Genomic DNA, 16,759 nt, shown 5'->3' with positions numbered 1-16,759 from the left:
GACGTACGTTTGAAATGACAAATTCGTAGACATTACGGAAAATTAATGAAAATGATTATCGAAAAGGTTCGAAAATATCGCTTTTATATTCGATGACTTTGCAAGTATGTTCGAACAGACTACTTTACTCGTCATTGAATTGGCATTGCGGCAAAGAAAGGAAAAGCGTGCAAGAATCTCGACACAACTTTGTCGTCGCGGCAGTTGATCTTGAGAAATCTCCCGCTTTTCCGTATTAATTCTTGACATGGAAGCGAGGAAAATGAATCCCATCGTGGTGTCCTCGAAGTGGCACGTGTTTCGGATATAGTCGCACGATCGACGACGACGACCTTACAAACTCTATCTGTACAATAAAATAATCGAAAGTCATACGTATCGAAGAAACAATAAATTGTTCACGTCTAAAGCTAACTAATTTCCAATTAAAATAAATAATCGAACTTGTCTATTAACAAACGTTATTGCTTTTTAGGCGTACTGTTATAGTTTATTAAAGAAAACTAGGAGGTCAATTTCACCGTGGATTATAGGGAAATAACAAAGGAGAAGGTTAACATTTGATCGCTTACCGCTTTCATGTAGAATTCGAAGACGATCGATCAATCGAGCCCCGTGGTATTCGACGCGCGATTAGAGGCGGCGCATCTTTTCCATATCCCGGATCAATAATCGACGTATTCTTTCAGGACGATGGTAGAACGCATGCCGGTAGAAGCCGTGAAAGTTGCGGCGGGGTCGGACGAAATATTGCCAACGCCTTGATCAGCCTTGGTCTGAACGGTACGCGGTTAATATCCGTCGTTGGTAACGACCAGCCTGGGAAAGCTATAATTAAAAGTCTAGGAGATGGTGGTCAGACCGTCGAGCAGTTGTCAAATATGAACACGGCTAAGTACGCGTTTACCTTTCCCGTTGATCTTCCACGAACGCTAGATCATCGAGTCAACCGACCTTAAATTGTCCACATGAACAATCGTTTTAATGAAATGCAATTTTTTTTGTCGTTAAGAACAAATTAGTATTACTATTGTAGATTGAGCAAGACCTTGAGCGCGTTCACTCGGGATCAAGGTTCGTTTATTGCAGTTCATGAGAACCGAGAAAGATATGAGATCGAGATGGTAGTTCTTTATTTCCGGCGTTACAAACATGAAATGAAATTTATTCATTAAACCGTATTTTTTTACTTATTCCTGTAGTAATCATTTGCTTATTTTTCTTAATTCAAGATGTACCGTGATCATCGACCACAAAGGCGAGTGTCGTTTCGTAATCGGCGAGATGGAAGTGCTTGCGAGCATTAGTCCAAATTTGGTGAAGAAATACCAGTCGTTCGTTGAGAACGCGAGTTTTATTGTTCTTGATGGTAATCTACCCCTAGACACGATTCAATACATATTGGATCTTGCAACGTGCTCAAAAATTCCAGGTAGGTGATACGTTTCTAAGTTCTTACGTTTTTTGTAGTTCAGTTTATTGGCATATTAATCTCACGTGGTTTCTGCCATCTTTTCAAAATATACGACAGTATAAATTCTAGTAGAATGATGGTAATGATTGTTATATTAAATAATGTAATATATAAAGTACTAATTACACAGGTAACGACGAACGAGACATGTAATCTTTTAGTATGAACAATTTATCGCAATCGCAATATAATAATGTAAAAATGTACGTCGCTATAAAAAATGGACGGAGTTAAATTGTATCGCTCAGAATTCGAGCGTGCGTTGACTCGATTATACACGGTCACGCAATAAGGCTTTAAGATTTCAAAAACAGATCTATAAATTTCACATTCGTCATTAATACGGCTACAAAACAGTTAAAAATACTTTTCCAAATAGCTTCTTCTTTGAACACTGTTAACGTAACAATAGATTATATATATCCTCCTCGCGATAATCCTTGATGACTATGTAAATGAGGCTGCATTTGCATCACCAAATTACGAGATTCTTTACGCAATGTGTAACCAGCCCTTGCATCTAGGTACAAGAAAAAGGCAGCTAACCAATGAAACATAAATGAAATAACTGCCAAGCCATATGACCACGATAAATGGTTAAAATTCGGGTACATTAACCAGTCTCTGCGCCAGCATTGTCCCCCAAATATTGATACAGCAAAGAACAATAGGGTACCTTAAATTAGAAGGTCGTTACAAAGTCACAAACATGCTTTGCTGATGCACTTGCTGCATCACACTGTGAAAAATTTCATTACCTGCTATAGCACAGCATAAGAAAGCCATGGCTGAAAAAAGCCATTCATAGTGCAATACAGTCTTCAAGGGCCAACGCACTAAAGTTAATGCAATAATAACTTGTGCATAGAATGAGAGTAAGAGGCTAATTGTAACAAATGTTTGCACCACCATTAACCATCCTGGTAGCAACCATTCCCTTATAACATAATATTCTTCTGAAAAAATGTGGTGACATCCATTAAATTGTTTATCAAATTGATAATATGGATATCTGAATTGGTCAAAACAGTATTCCCACAGTCCCATATGTTTAAAACTACTGAAAGTCTCTTGATAAGATTCAATCCAGTATGGGCTGAAATTAAATCAATCGATTAGAATTATGTTTACAGAAAACAAAATACATTTGCATATATTTAACAAGTAATCCATTCCCATTTGGAATAGCATTCGAGGAGTATCATTTTGTCACAAATTATCACCGCATAATGAATTTTAGTATTAAAGACTTATTACCTCGTAAATGACATAACCAACAACAATCCTGCAATATATGTAATCGCTCCGCCAAACACTACCGCATCTAAGAAGGGATGTAATGAAAAATTGGTGGAGGTTATACGAGATTTTCAATTATAACAACAGTATAAAACGAGATTGCTTACTTGACGCGCGATGATATTCTTGCTTATCGACAGACATGTCGATCGTTTGCAGTTCTTAATTCGTAAATTAAGGATTTAACTCGGCGAAATATTTGTTTATAGACTCCAAAAATACTGTCTGTATCGGAAACTTGCCACACCTTTCATCGTTTCAGTACTACCAACAATAAAATTTAGTACTTCACGTCTTATAACGTGGCAACCTTTAGATTAAAATTTAGGGTCTCAAAAAACTGCCATATTTTAAATAAACGATTCTCAGTTTTTAGCTATATAATAAATGTCACTTTAAAGCCAAACTAGTGACAATAATAATTACTTTGAGTATTTAATTTCGTCTTTATTGAAGTAAAGATATATTACAAAAAACCTATACATAGTATGCTTGATAACAAACAATTTCTTTAGTGTTTACATTTAGGGACGGCTAATTACATTATTATCTACTGTTCTGTTGGCATTTGTTTGTATACGTATATTACAAGCTTTGCAAACTTTTTATGTATACATATACCACTGGCAGTGGATATTTGCATTGTAAAATTTATACAATGTTCAATAACCTACTGTACATATAATACGCAAAAATAATTTTTTATTAGATGTAATTGAAATTGCTGCCCTCTTCTATTAAATACGATAACTTTCATTAACTTTGACTTTAAACAAGAGGTATATTCTTGTTATGCATTCTTATTAATTCCCAAAGAAATAAATACATGACAAGGATAAAACCATAGAACAAATATACAGAAATATCCTTTTGTGTTATTTGTTCTACATATCCTGTATGTATAAAACGTACAAAAATACAAATTTCGGTTCATACTATACTTTGTACTAAAGCAATAGAAATCTTGCTTTTCCTTAATCTACCATCATTCACAGATCTAACTAAATACATTGGACGGAATAATATTACAAAATTTCAATAGTAAGAAGGTATACAAAGTCTTATATTATAGAAACTATTCTATGCACGAGATTCAAGCTGAAACTTTGTTTGAGATTCCTTCAAATACTTTCGTTTCTTATGTTGAACATTTGCCTCGACAAAAAAGAGTGCACTCGCTAATATAGTCAATATGCTACCTATGACTGCTATTGCAAATGACCAGCCAAAGAAATTATTGGCATGTCCAGGCATCCAACCTTCTGTATTTCCAAAACAGGCAAATACAATAACTGCCAATCCACCGCTGAGGCCAGCAACAAGCAGTAGACATCCAATTGTCATTATAAGTTGTATATAACGTTTTTGTTCTGGATCACAGCACAAAGTAAACAACAATATCAATAGAAATGACACCAAACTCAGCAGAAAGCACAGAGTAAAGAAAAATTGTGTTGCTATCATGAACGCTGTAATAAACAAGTCGACCATTAATGGATAGAATAATATGACCATGTTATCGCAATGAAAACAATTAAAATTAGAGAAGAAACTTACGAGGTAAAAGAAAACCACGAATATCATAGTAGCCTGCGGTAAAAGGATCATAGACCCATCTACAACCGACGAAGAAGCGCCTTGGCGCGTCCATTTCATGGGGATTTGGAAGCGATCTAAAGCAATGCGTCCACAGGCCTAATTTGTCAAGTTTTGCTCCGGTGATACGATAATCGCTCACTAACCATGCTGGTGTACCAAAGGCAACGCAAACACACACGAATGCAACGATGAATACACCGACACCGATATTGCCGGAAAAGCTTCTCTTCTTCATCGCGAAAGTTCGTTCTGCGAATTAAGTAAATCACGATGCAGAGTACTGCGTATGACAAACAAATTTGAATTCACTGATCCAGTAAAGATCCCACGGTATTAACCACACCCAAACACGTTATGTTGTGTGGTGACCATGTAGCGTTACCATCTAACCTAACCTTGTAAAACCGTGAATATCCCACGAGACAGAGAAACTAGCATTCATTACAAGGGAAGGGTTCTCAATCTGTAATTAACATACCTGATGCGTCAGTCACATTTAAGAAAAACATTACACAAAACAACTTTTTACTGTCTTTACCATGAGGATCTCTATTGCTACTTAAAATTTGCATATATTATACGAGATATATTAATGAATGGCAAGATTACGTAGAAAATCTATAGGGTAATCGATGTTTAGATTATTTCCATTTATTCTACTTATACCCATCATTGTTAGTAAAGATTCTCGGAACAAAGTCTACTTAAACGTTTATGATTCATTAAGATGCTGTTTGCACAATTGAATGCATTAATGTTTTAATTCCTTGCATCCACCATTAGAATACTAAAAAGTATAATAAATGTATCATTCATCATATTCTACTTATTTTACCAATAGTTTTCATTTCCGTAATATTATACAAGTATCGAGTGTAATTTTTGTAATATACTTTTCAAATGATCGATATGGTATGCGAAATTGTGGAAGTTTGTTGATTAAAATAGGAATTAAACTGGGTCAACGACTTACACCTGATGTCGATCTTCCTGCACGCAACCTACGTCGTAATTCACGTTGAATTATTTCCCCCCGATAAAATAAAATGGGTCACAGTTCGACTATGCTCATCTGTTACAATTTAATCTCTTTTTCCTAATGAATTTTAGACGATTAACAAGCATCTGCTAAAAAATGACGCATATGTATATTGCTAAACTAACTTCGCGAAACGAACTATTGTACATAAAAAGAATCAGGAAAATTTCGAACAAGTTTCTTTATTTCTTTTAACGTTGCCTACAATATTCTGATATAAAAGAATATAATAAATATATAATATTTGTTCATGTTAAGGCCATGTAGTTAGATTTTAGTTGGATAAGTAATATATATTGTATTTACAGACCTTCTTTTTAGTCTTTTGATAAAATATCCTATCTATATGGACGGATGCATTATAATTAATTACTCTGCAAAATGATAAATGCACAATATTTTTGTGCGAAGTATTTTGATTCAAGTATACATATATATAATACTTTCTGAAATGTTCTTATATAATCCTTACTTTCATAAAAAAATATATTAAAAAAATGTTGCACTTATATAAGTTAAGAAGAATGTTACCTTTGTATGTATTTGCAGGTGATATGTATATTAAAGTATATAACAGATTCTGAGAAATAGTTCTGAGTGAATCATACAGAAAAATAGCTTCTATGTAAAATATGTATAAACTCACAGGGGAACTATGTGCAGATCTTGCAATTCATTTTTGCATACATTCATCTTTCTTGTTAACAAAGGCTATGTTTTATTTAAATAGTAGTATGTGTCTTTTGCTCTTCGTTTAATATTCTTTCTTGCTTCTTTCTGTACCTACGTCCTTCAATTAAGAACAGTGTACCAGCTATAACCAACATAAAGCTTCCGATTACAGCTAACGCGTAAGACCAGCTAATGTCATTGTGCTCCCAATTGGGCATCCAATCCCTGCCGTCACCTCTTATACCAAATATTATAACAGCTATGAAACCACAGATTCCACCTAACAGTAAATTTCCACCAGTTGTCCATAGAAGCAACTGAAACTGATCGTGTTGCCGTGAACAGCTCATATATAACGCAGTTAAGAAACTTCCTATTAATAACAATGTCAAGCACAGTGTATAAAAGAACTGCGTTGCAACAAAAAAGTTTGGCAGTAGAATATCATGAATTATGTAATATTCTTCTTCAAACACCCACCAACAACCATAGAATTTTGTATCGTACAAATGGTGTGGATGTTCAAATCCTTGAAAACACACTTGCCACAAACCTGTAACAAATGTATCATGATAGAATGGAAAATTTAAGTGGCGTTTCATTCGTCGCCGTGGAAATACGTTAAACCAAATTACCAATTTTGATAAATTTTGGATCTTGTAATTTTTTATCCGTTTCGAGCCAATTGGGTGTGGTGAATGCAATTATAGTTAAAATAAATGCAATTGTTGTGCATATAACAGCAGCCTTTCCGTTCCGAGTTTTACCCATTGTACCGTTTTATTACTTATTCTACAGTATCGTAAATATTCCTTTTCCTAATTTATGATTTACGAGTAAGAAAATACTGTTTTCCTGTTTCAGCTACAACTTATGGTTATGTTAAAATACACACGGACGTAACGCACTAATGTGTATTCAATGAAACAATGAATTAATAGATGCTCTGTTTAATGGTGAATTTTTAGTACTTCAACAGCGCTCCACCTAGCGGTTCAGCGTCCATTTAGTCCTACTTGTAGCGCGATAGTTTAAATTGAATGAACATTTTATTCTATATTAAAAATATTAGAAAATGTATATTTTTAACTGGTATTTTTTGTTTGTTCTAGTTTGGTATGAACCTACAGATGTGAAAGAAGCGACTAAAATATTTCAAGTACAACAATGGCAAAATGTTTTACATTTTATATCACCGAATAGAAATGAACTATCGCTAATTGGAAAATATCTTGGCTTACAAGTACCTGATAATAAATTAAGTACTGATTTGGAAGAAGCAAAAGCAATAGCAGAACAAGTAGCTGAATTTGTTCCAGTGGTTATAAGTACATTAGGATCGCAAGGAGCATTGGTCAATACTTAACAATTCTCTAATAAGCACAAAGAAGCACAGAAACAGAATTTAATAATTAATACTGTTTTTTATAGGTCACTCGCAAAGCCTTGGAAAGTGATCCATTTTACGACACTGAAGGTAAATTGGTCGCTCATACTATGATCACTTCTAGATTATATCCACCTGTATCTGTTATTTCCGATGGTACAAACGAAATGTACAATGTAAGCGGTTGCGGCGATTGCCTTTCTGCTGGAATAATTTACGGGATTCACAAAAATCAAGATGAAACTAGTTGTCTTTCTCTAGCTCTACAGGCTGCTGCACTTTCTTTAACTTCTTTAGACACAGTACCTTCCTCACTTTCCTTTCTATGCAATTCAAAATGTTAACAAAAGTCAACGAAAACGTTAAAAACAATAAATATACATGTATCCGTATAAACTTCTTACATTTTAGGATATATTTCATTAGGATCTCCGATGTATCTATTTCAAAGTGAATCTAGACTGATAATTATTATATATTAATATAATTAGTTTCTTTCCAATCCATATATCATACAAGTTATACTTGTCCACTTTATTTAATATAATAACAAAGTTAATCAAGTTTTCCAATTTATTGTTTTCTGATATAGATAAACAGAGTTGTATCGTAATAATTAAATTACTTATAAAATCAATTTCAGAGTATCCACATCTATATATAATAGGAAAATAAATTGGTAAAGAGTGGGTATAAAATAATAAGGCGATAATAAGAATTTATTTGAATTCTTCAAAATACGTGATCACATAGTAGTCGTAAATGTATCGTATAGTTTAGTTGGCCAATAAATTTTGCACAATTAATCAAAAATAATCATAAAAACATATCGAGGTTGCAACAAGATAAGAAAGAAATATGCACCTGATGTAGCATAAAATCTCGCTAATAAGATAAACTAAATAGGTTACCTATTAATTGCAATATTATCTTCGTTGTTACATATATACATGTTTATCCGTCGAAGAAGTGATGCGAACCTAACTTTACCACACTCGGTGAACCTATCGTGAACACGTAAAACGTGTGTAGAAACCGAGCACTTTATTCAACAGAAGTAAACAGCGTCCTGACACGCACGCACACAACGCTAGGAACAGCGATGCATTTCAGACGACTATGGTAAATCCGAGATGGAAGGGGAACAGCCAATGGTGGTGGGCACCGTTGGATCACGTGGTTCACGACGCAGTGTAACCACGAGCAGGATGAAACTACCGTCAACAGAGACGAATGAAACGCCGACAGAGAAGGTTAAGTTGTTTCTCGCTGAATCGAAAGAGCAAGAAAAGAGGATAGGTAAAAGAGGACAGTTCTACACACCAGTGTAAGGAAAGAGATGAGAAACCGAGGGAGCAAAGGACACCGGGCAACGGAAGAGTGAGAATGTAAAGGGAAGAGGAGAAGAGAAAAATAAAAGAAGAGAGGGACGAACGAGAGAAGAAGCGGACAGACTGGCAGACGGACCTGTCCGACTCACGACTCGCGATCTCGTGGCTGTGTTTCAGCTGCTGTTCCGTGCCGCTGTCCACCAGGCACATTCGAGCACGGCGCAGAGGTGCGCGGTATAGCAGTAGATTCGGTTTTGGTGTAGAGAAAAAGAGAGAGAGAAAGAGAGAGAGATACATAGATATATATGTATGTACTGATACGTGTATATATGTATATATATACACATTGTACATACGCGCACACGTATATATAGGAAGAGCGAAAGAGAGGTAGAAAGAAAAGAAAGAGAAAGAGATCGAAAGAGAGTAAGAGCGAAGCGGGCGCCGTTACGATAAAAGAAGTTTTTCGGAGAGCGTATTCGGGAGCGTTCAATGGTCGAAGCAGCTATGCGCCACGCCGTTGTAGGACTCTTAGCTAGCTAGTTCTGACTACGGGAGGTCTCGGGCCGCAGTTACGACCTCGAGAACGAGTGGGTCCGCCTCGCGAAGATGACCATAATAGTCTTTTTGATCGACACGTCGGCCTCCATGAATCAGAGGGCATATTTGGGCGGGCGACCCACGCTTTTGGATGTAGCCAAGAGCGCCGTGGAGACTTTCGTGAAGGTACGCTAGTCACACAGCTTTCCCGGCCGGGAGATTCGATTGTCGTCGTGGTTTGCTGTCGAGTCGTCAGTTCGTATCATCGTCAGAAAACGCAACGTGTATAACGAACTCTCCCTGCGTTCATTTCCCTCCGACTCGATTTTTCATCCATTCGGGTCCATTTATACTTTTTCTTTTTTTTCTTTTTTTTACAGGTAAGGCAAAGATCACCAGAGAGCCGAGGGGATCGTTACATGCTCCTGACCTTCGAAGATCCGCCCCAGAATATCAAGGTATGTTTTCTTCGTATTTCACTTGCCTTTACGCTCGCATCATTCGCACTTTTTGTCCTTTTCCCTTTCTCTTGTTTCTAACATTTCTGTATATTTCTCTCTCGCACCTACCTCCCCCCACCCCCCCACCCCTCTCTCCTTCTTTCTCTTTCTTGCATGCATACACGCACACATACACTCCCTATTCTATCTACCATGCATAATGGTCCCATATATATTAGTTTCTTTTCTACGTGTCGTATTCTTTCCCAAGTCTCTTTTCTCTCTTTCCCCCTCTGTTTTCCCCTTGCGTACGCATTCTTGTTTCGCGTTGTCTTATGCGACCGTTCATCAGATATATCCAAGCAGAATTCCCGTGCTATTTGTCCCCTTCGATTACTGAATAATTGATATTCAGCAAGAAGGTAGTAAAGTGCAGCATGCACTTGCCGTATCTTCCGTCCTCCGTTACGGAAGAGCAGCATTATGGGTAGTGACACGCGGGTGGGGGCCTACCCACGAGGGTCTCTTTCACTATGGATACGTGCGCGCCAAGTTTACGAAATTGATATACGTTACTTCATCGATAAGATAAACCTTGCAGCGTTCATTGTCAGTTTTTATTAATCTCTTAGCAAAATCTATTTTCCCATTAATTGTTTTTGCAATAACACTTGGATTTAATGTCGTATTATGTAGTATGTTGCATATTCGTATCAAGTGCATTACGCAAACTGATGTAAATCACATTTTTTTCTAGGATTAAATCTGGTGACCAAGCTCATGGCTCGAGAAGGGACCAAGGTTGCGTGTTGTTACGAGGATTAAGGTACTGTCGCCGGTTTAATAATGGAGTTGCGAAGTGAAAAGAGTTTTCTATGTGACAGTGGATCCTGAGACAATAAAGAATGTCCATGAATCGGATGGAAGTTGATGGAAGCTGGTGTTTGTAGTATAACAGTAGATGAAGAAAATCATCGGTGTAATAGGCAACAAGTGTTGTAAATTTGGCTGTTCTTTATTGTCTTAATATCTATTGATGCATGGAGGTTTTCTTTGCTCCTCCATTATTGCGGAACTTTAGTGACAGAACCTTGTAACAAGCAACAATTTTGCATCTTTCTTGAACCACTAGCCTTGTCATCATTTTTTACATTAAACTATGAAGTAAAGTATGAAGTACTTTATCATATTTTTTTATCATTCACCTATGTTTCAATAAACATTTTTATTATCGATAAAAAGTAAAGTCTTTTCAAGAAGTTATCTCTGATATGTTGCTTCTTCCTTTCCTCTCAATGTATAATTAAATGTATTTTTCTTTCTTTCTAGGCTGGATGGAAAGAAAATTTAGCAACTTTTATGAACGAACTTAAAAATCTACAATGCGTTGGACTAACAACCTTAGGTGCTGCTTTGAAACACGCTTTGGATGTTTTAAATATAAATCGTATGCAGACTGGTATAGACACATATGGACAGGGAAGGTGTCCATTCTATCTAGAGCCATCAGTAATCGTTGTGATTACAGATGGAGGGAAATATACAACTAACAGTGGGGTTAATCAAGAAGTGAGTTTTTTTAACTGTTTAAAAGTAAAAGCAATTTTTGCCCAACCGTCTTATTTAAAAAAATGTCTTTTTTATAGTTTACATTGCCAATGCATTCTCCTATACCTGGATCCGAGTTAACAAAAGAACCATTTAGATGGGACCAAAGATTATTTTCTTTGGTACTTCGATTATCTGGGACCCCGGCTGTTGAGAGAGATACAGGTTTAGTGGCAAATGACTCGTCTCTTATAGATGCCATGTGTGAAGTTACTGGAGGTACAAAAAAGTATTTTCATAATACTATTTATTAATTATGTTCGTCGAAAATACTGATATAAAAATGTATTATTTATTTTAGGTCGTTCGTATTGTATAACATCATTTAGAATGATGATGCAGTGTATAGACTCTTTGGTGCAAAAAGTTCAATCCGGTGTGGTGATAAATTTTGAAAAAATCGGTCCAGATCCTCCACCCTTAAATAACGAAGCACAACATGCGGATGATGACGAGAATGAGGACGAGAATAATACAACGAATGGAACACGAACGTATCCTCCTAATCCAACCATACAAGGAAACACAGCATGGCATTCCTGCAGAAGATTGATTTACGTTCCAAGATCTGCGCAGAAGGGTTTCGCGGTTGGATTTTGGCCGATTCCTGAAAGTTTTTGGCCCGATTTGAGTGCTAGTTCTTTGCCAGCTAGATCAGCCCATCCGAATGTAAAATTTACATGTACCAGTCAAGAGCCTATGGTGATAGAAAATTTGCCGTTTGATAAGTACGAATTGGAACCAAGTCCGTTAACGCAGTACATATTAGCCAGGAAACAGCCGACAATCTGTTGGCAAGTTTTTGTCGCTAACTCCTATAAATCGAGTGACGTGGGCCATCCGTTCGGATATTTAAAAGCGAGCACTAATTTATCGTGCGTAAATTTGTTTGTCATGCCTTATAACTATCCAGTACTTTTACCTTTACTGGAAGAACTGTTTAAAGTGCATAGATTGAAACCAACGAACGAATGGCGAACACAGTTTCAAAATTACATGAGAACAATGCCAACTTACTATGCAGCGGTAAGTTTTTAATCAATAAAAAGAAATATTTAATTTTCGTTCTATCAATAGATATTAATAACACGATGATACTTTTCGTGTTACAGTCCCTCAGAAGAGCTTTAACTAGAATGGGTGCACCTGCACCACTAGCACAAACACTAATACCTGATAATATGGATAACTCGTTATCCTACAGTGTCTTAAATTATTTAAAGCGGTTAAAAAATCAAGCTAAAATCGAATTTGACAGACTTTGTAACGAGGTTCTTTCTAAACAACTCGCTACTGCCAACATGACAAAAAATTTAGTAAACGGTAGTACAACAACAATAACAGAGGGAGTGAAAGTCGTTCCTAGGACTCCCCTAAAGAAAGACTTGGTAACTATTTTTCATTAAAATTGTTACAAAAATATTTATATTGTGCATTAATCTTGTTTGCTACTCATAACAGGTGTCGCATCCATTGCTACAAGATAAATTTACTGGATTGAGGGATCAATTAAACGAATTCGGTGGCTTTGTGGTCGGATTAGTTAGAAATCAACAACGCGGCGCGCACAGCTATAGAAACGCGTTTGACGTTCCGCGAAAATCTCTTTTAGATCAAGTCGTTAGAATGCGTGCCAATTTTCTGCAACCTGGATTGTTGCACACGAAATTACTCGACGACGACTATGTCCACTCGATGCCGTTAGCACAAATGGGAAATTATCAGGAATACTTGAAACGTATGACGCCCCCGTTGAGGGAAATAGAAAGTGCTCCAGTTAGACAACATATGTTTGGTAATTATCCAAGATGCTTCCTAATTAGCTATTGTTCTTAATCCTTGCAATGGTGTGAGCATGCATAGTTACGATTTATCTCGAGTTAACGTTAAAGAAATCAAATGCATCCGACATGTTGGTATTTAATTTCAGGTAACCCATTCAAAATAGATAAGAGAATGATGGTTGACGAGGCGGATATCGATATGGTTGGTGCAACATCTTCGTCCTCCAAGGGTGGTCTTAAACGTACTCTGCCCGCATCGGACGGCGGAGGTTCACTTGCTTCAAAACCACCGCCGAATAAACGAAAACCTGGTCCAATCCCTAAGGATGTAGTCGTACGAAGACCATCGTATACACCTACGAATACTCCGCCGAGTTCGCCAGTACCGTGGGTTGACGATACAAAAAATCAAGTGACTCCAACTGCCGACGCGAATCGGGTTTCATCGAATGTGATGAACTCTACACCGACTATATCGAATGCGTCGTTCGTGAATTCACCGGAGAAATTAGAAAATGGCCTCGCGGAAATGCCAACGATTCCAGTCTTTGAACCAATCCCAGTGGAGCTTACTAACAATCACATGGATACTCCGCCAACGTTAACACCGGTAGTTAATAACATTGACACATCTAAAAGCGAAGTAAAGACTGAAAAGGCGGAGAGCGTCGTTAAGAACGAGTGTAACAAACTACCTCCTAACGATTGTGTTGAAAATAGTGTGAATGTTGAAAATTCCCTCGACGAACGGTTGTCGAATCATGTCGAAGAGAAACGTGAGTCTAAAGTAGAGAGAGAGAAGGTTCTAACGAAAAAAGAATTGGAGGATATCAGAAAACATAACTTGTCCGTTCGAGAACTTGTATATAAAGAAGTACGAAGAAGAGGTACAAGTAAGTTGAAATGGAACTTCTGGTTTTCTCTCCACGAATTTCCATAATCTGTACATAAAAATATTCTTTGTAAGATGGGCCAATATCAATAATTATAATCTTGTTTCAGATTATGCAACACTATTTTCACATTTACACCAAATTCAAGGGACTCTAGATATACGACTTGCATTTTTGCGAGATATCGTTAAAGAATCGTTACGATTTAAAAGACGTAATTTGGCATCGTTGTTAGAAGAATATTTGAAAACTGTACAAGAGGATAATTGGACTGTAAATCACAAGGTGAATCACAATGGTGCCACAAAAATAAGTTAAGAATTCGTTGCATGATCAGGGCATTAATTCATTAAGAAAATTATGAATTCATTATACGATGTGAAAAATGCAAATGGGATACCGAAGTATCCCGAGAAAAGCAAGTCGTACATCTGTACAGCGATAAGCGTACTAGCGTTTAAGGATATATGTTGCCAAGGCACCTAAAGTGATAATAATTGTTAAATCTAATGAACACAAAATAGCATTCTGTACGTCAACCAAGGAAATATCATTTTCATATGTGCTCTATTTCTTTTCTTATTTTTTACTTTGTTACTGTGCAGTTGGTAGAGATATTATTTTTTCTTTTGTGAAAACTCTGAAAATGTGTGTTACGACAATAAAATTATCATTACAGTAATTCAATAACTTTATAAATATATTAGTTTTTGCGATATAGAAAGTCTCTTGTATTTGTTTATTGTATGTTTAAAATTTTATATTTTAAAGTTTTTTTTATTCAATTAGTCCAATATGTAAACTGTTTGCGTAATAGTTAACATTATATAACATGAAATATAGTATCTCATTATAATAATTTTGTTGGAAAGAAAGTAGTAACTCTTAATAAATTATATACCTATCTCAAATGCAGGCATTCGAGATACGTTTCATTTTGCTTGGTAGTTTAACTTCTAAATTTTACTTTACAAATGAATTCGTGTAAATATAGCGTCCTGAGAAAGTACAATGTTGATCGACTAGCACAATTCTACCAGCTGTACAATTAAGATTCTTGATAAATTGGAGCAGAAGTAACGATACGTTTTCTTTCAGAAAAGTTTTAGCGTACAGTATTGTGATCTAATATATAAATTGAAAAATATTCATTAACATATATAATATACCTTGTAAATTTTGTTGTGTATATTGTTAACGTTGCGAAATTAAATTCGAGTTTGAGTTCTATAAGGAAATGGAAAAACGCTTATGCGCGTGTTTAGAAATTGAATACATATCTTCTGTTTAGAGAAAAAAAAAATTGTAACAGATTTACATTTTGTAAGTATAGAGGATGCACACTATATTTTATCATGTAATTCACTAAATTAAAATACTTTTAAAATAGAACTTGTCTAATCATGACGAATCTTTTTCTTTAAATTCAGTGTACACGATGTAGCTTCTTAAGGTGTAAAAACTGTCGTAAACGAAATGATTCTCTTTAGCTCTATCAAAAATTAGAATTGTGTTATAGCATTTCCAATGAAGGGTTGACAGTGCCTAATGCTATTAAAAATTAGCGCAAAAAAGATTGTATTTATTTTCAACCTACTTCGATGAATCTTGTCCTCGTGGTAACTTTTACTAAAGAGAATAACAATATATCGTAAACTTACAGAGAAAATTAGATTACTAATAAAAAAAAGTGGGATATATTTGACGTAAAAGAAATCTTAAAATTTTCGTGAAAGTTTACTGTTTCATGTTGAATAAAGAAATGGGTTGAAAAAATATACATAGAAGCAATGATTTATATAAATAATAATGTCGAAATCATTTGTCACTGTCTATAAGGAGTGACAATGATTTGACCAAATATTAAGTAGATTGTCCTACAAAAATTATCAGGATGATTATCTTACCTATCGATCAGTTATAACTACGACTAGGCCATCAACATTATACGTGTTGTAGAACATTCTTTTTCTTTGAAAAGCAATTTCATGTGTTTTTCTATCGCTTTATTATTAATAGAAAATATTTCTAATTCATTCCAACATATCACCTTGGTCACTAAATTATAAATTAATGGAATTTAAATATAAATGGGCTACTTTCTTTAATTCTTGCAGAATGCATTTTTATATGAAGATTATAATATTATTGCCCTTTTATATTTAAATGATAGAACTCGAGTAAGATAATCGACCTGAACCTCTCTTCAACAGGGACACTAAATAACTATATTCTGCTCTTTGTAAATCTAATAGTGAAATTGTACATCAAATAGTATTTATTAATTAAAACCGTTGAACGTTTAGTAAATTATTTTATAATAGTGGAGCTTAGCTGAGTCTCGAAGACGATGATGCTAGACGCTTATTGGCTCCAAAGAGAAATTAATAAGAAAGTTGAATGAATATAACACAAAGTGCGATTCTATAATGAGTTAATTAATAGGTGATAAGGAAAACTATAGTGGTATAAGTAATATAATTGCAAAATTTTTGTTACGAGAATTATAATTTTTTAATGTGTCTGTCTTTATTCAAGCGAATTAGCGTTGAAAGATAATTATGAGACATGTCGAATTGGAAGGATAGGAAAATACTGTAAACTATTTTTATTAAGCCTCTTGTAAATTTAAAGACAAACGTTTGTTCGTCATCTTTTCATAAACGTCAATTTTATAATTCAAGTACGTAAGA

General features: G+C 35.4%; 5 protein-coding genes across 7 annotated transcripts in view; 2 read left to right on the top strand and 3 right to left on the bottom strand.

The window, feature by feature from the left end:
- The window catches only part of LOC143424234 (uncharacterized), a 30,058-nt gene extending 22,180 nt beyond the window's left edge, over window positions 1-7,878 (top strand). Inside the window, exons 6-9 of the mRNA XM_076896183.1 lie at window positions 690-895; window positions 1,233-1,432; window positions 7,196-7,437; window positions 7,515-7,878. Coding sequence (XP_076752298.1) covers window positions 690-895; window positions 1,233-1,432; window positions 7,196-7,437; window positions 7,515-7,814 — 948 coding nt within the window. The 3' untranslated portion in view covers window positions 7,815-7,878. The remainder of the gene's footprint in view (window positions 1-689; window positions 896-1,232; window positions 1,433-7,195; window positions 7,438-7,514) is intronic.
- Window positions 1,777-3,047, bottom strand: Pck (Claudin superfamily protein pickel). Its single transcript, XM_076896213.1, has 4 exons — window positions 2,881-3,047; window positions 2,732-2,798; window positions 2,233-2,570; window positions 1,777-2,150 (listed from the first exon to the last, which is right to left on the bottom strand). The coding sequence occupies exons 1-4, from the start codon at window positions 2,915-2,917 to the stop codon at window positions 1,888-1,890; spliced, it is 705 nt and encodes a 234-aa protein (XP_076752328.1). The 5' UTR covers window positions 2,918-3,047; the 3' UTR covers window positions 1,777-1,887.
- Window positions 3,206-4,908, bottom strand: Sinu (claudin family member sinuous). The gene is made up of 2 exons (XM_076896215.1): window positions 4,331-4,908; window positions 3,206-4,242 (listed from the first exon to the last, which is right to left on the bottom strand). The coding sequence occupies exons 1-2, from the start codon at window positions 4,605-4,607 to the stop codon at window positions 3,854-3,856; spliced, it is 666 nt and encodes a 221-aa protein (XP_076752330.1). The 5' UTR covers window positions 4,608-4,908; the 3' UTR covers window positions 3,206-3,853.
- Window positions 5,613-7,012, bottom strand: Kune (claudin). Its single transcript, XM_076896217.1, has 2 exons — window positions 6,719-7,012; window positions 5,613-6,636 (listed from the first exon to the last, which is right to left on the bottom strand). The coding sequence occupies exons 1-2, from the start codon at window positions 6,852-6,854 to the stop codon at window positions 6,134-6,136; spliced, it is 639 nt and encodes a 212-aa protein (XP_076752332.1). The 5' UTR covers window positions 6,855-7,012; the 3' UTR covers window positions 5,613-6,133.
- A 1,516-nt stretch (window positions 7,879-9,394) lies between the features above and the next one.
- Window positions 9,395-14,636, top strand: Ints6 (integrator complex subunit 6). 3 transcript variants are annotated; one of them, XM_076896268.1, is made up of 9 exons: window positions 9,395-9,527; window positions 9,722-9,799; window positions 11,111-11,350; window positions 11,428-11,608; window positions 11,691-12,415; window positions 12,502-12,777; window positions 12,851-13,184; window positions 13,320-14,066; window positions 14,176-14,636. In XM_076896268.1, exons 1-9 carry the CDS (start codon window positions 9,411-9,413, stop codon window positions 14,382-14,384), a joined length of 2,907 nt encoding a protein of 968 aa, XP_076752383.1. In that variant the 5' UTR covers window positions 9,395-9,410; the 3' UTR covers window positions 14,385-14,636. The 3 variants fall into 3 exon arrangements, with proteins under 3 accessions (XP_076752383.1, XP_076752385.1, XP_076752384.1); XM_076896270.1 differs by lacking the exons at window positions 9,395-9,527; window positions 9,722-9,799 and adding an exon at window positions 10,073-10,203; XM_076896269.1 differs by lacking the exons at window positions 9,395-9,527; window positions 9,722-9,799 and adding an exon at window positions 10,544-10,607.
- The last annotated feature ends 2,123 nt before the right edge of the window (window positions 14,637-16,759 follow it).

Source organism: Xylocopa sonorina, chromosome 6 (assembly GCF_050948175.1).
Source record: "Xylocopa sonorina isolate GNS202 chromosome 6, iyXylSono1_principal, whole genome shotgun sequence".
NCBI lineage: Eukaryota > Metazoa > Arthropoda > Insecta > Hymenoptera > Apidae > Xylocopa > Xylocopa sonorina.
The sequence above is the reverse complement of the archived record's forward strand: the minus strand, read 5'-3'. Positions and strand labels throughout refer to the sequence as shown.

What these genes read in the sequence shown, in the direction of transcription:
- Pck (XM_076896213.1), bottom strand. Translation starts at nt 2,917, where the DNA reads ATGTCTGTCGATAAGCAAGAATATCATCGCGCGTCAA. An exon ending in TTGGTTATGTCATTTACGAG is followed by an intron (nt 2,571 to 2,731) that starts GTAATAAGTCTT and finishes ATTTAATTTCAG; the next exon opens with CCCATACTGGATTGAATCTT. An exon ending in CTTATGCTGTGCTATAGCAG is followed by an intron (nt 2,151 to 2,232) that starts GTAATGAAATTT and finishes TTCTAATTTAAG; the next exon opens with GTACCCTATTGTTCTTTGCT.
- Sinu (XM_076896215.1), bottom strand. Translation starts at nt 4,607, where the DNA reads ATGAAGAAGAGAAGCTTTTCCGGCAATATCGGTGTCGGTGTATTCATC. An exon ending in TCGTGGTTTTCTTTTACCTC is followed by an intron (nt 4,243 to 4,330) that starts GTAAGTTTCTTC and finishes TGTTTATTACAG; the next exon opens with CGTTCATGATAGCAACACAA.
- Kune (XM_076896217.1), bottom strand. Translation starts at nt 6,854, where the DNA reads ATGGGTAAAACTCGGAACGGAAAGGCTGCTGTTATATGCACAACAATT. An exon ending in TCCAAAATTTATCAAAATTG is followed by an intron (nt 6,637 to 6,718) that starts GTAATTTGGTTT and finishes CATTTGTTACAG; the next exon opens with GTTTGTGGCAAGTGTGTTTT.
- Ints6 (XM_076896268.1), top strand. Translation starts at nt 9,411, where the DNA reads ATGACCATAATAGTCTTTTTGATCGACACGTCGGCCTCCATGAATCAG. An exon ending in ACAGTGGGGTTAATCAAGAA is followed by an intron (nt 11,351 to 11,427) that starts GTGAGTTTTTTT and finishes TCTTTTTTATAG; the next exon opens with TTTACATTGCCAATGCATTC. An exon ending in CATGTGTGAAGTTACTGGAG is followed by an intron (nt 11,609 to 11,690) that starts GTACAAAAAAGT and finishes TATTTATTTTAG; the next exon opens with GTCGTTCGTATTGTATAACA.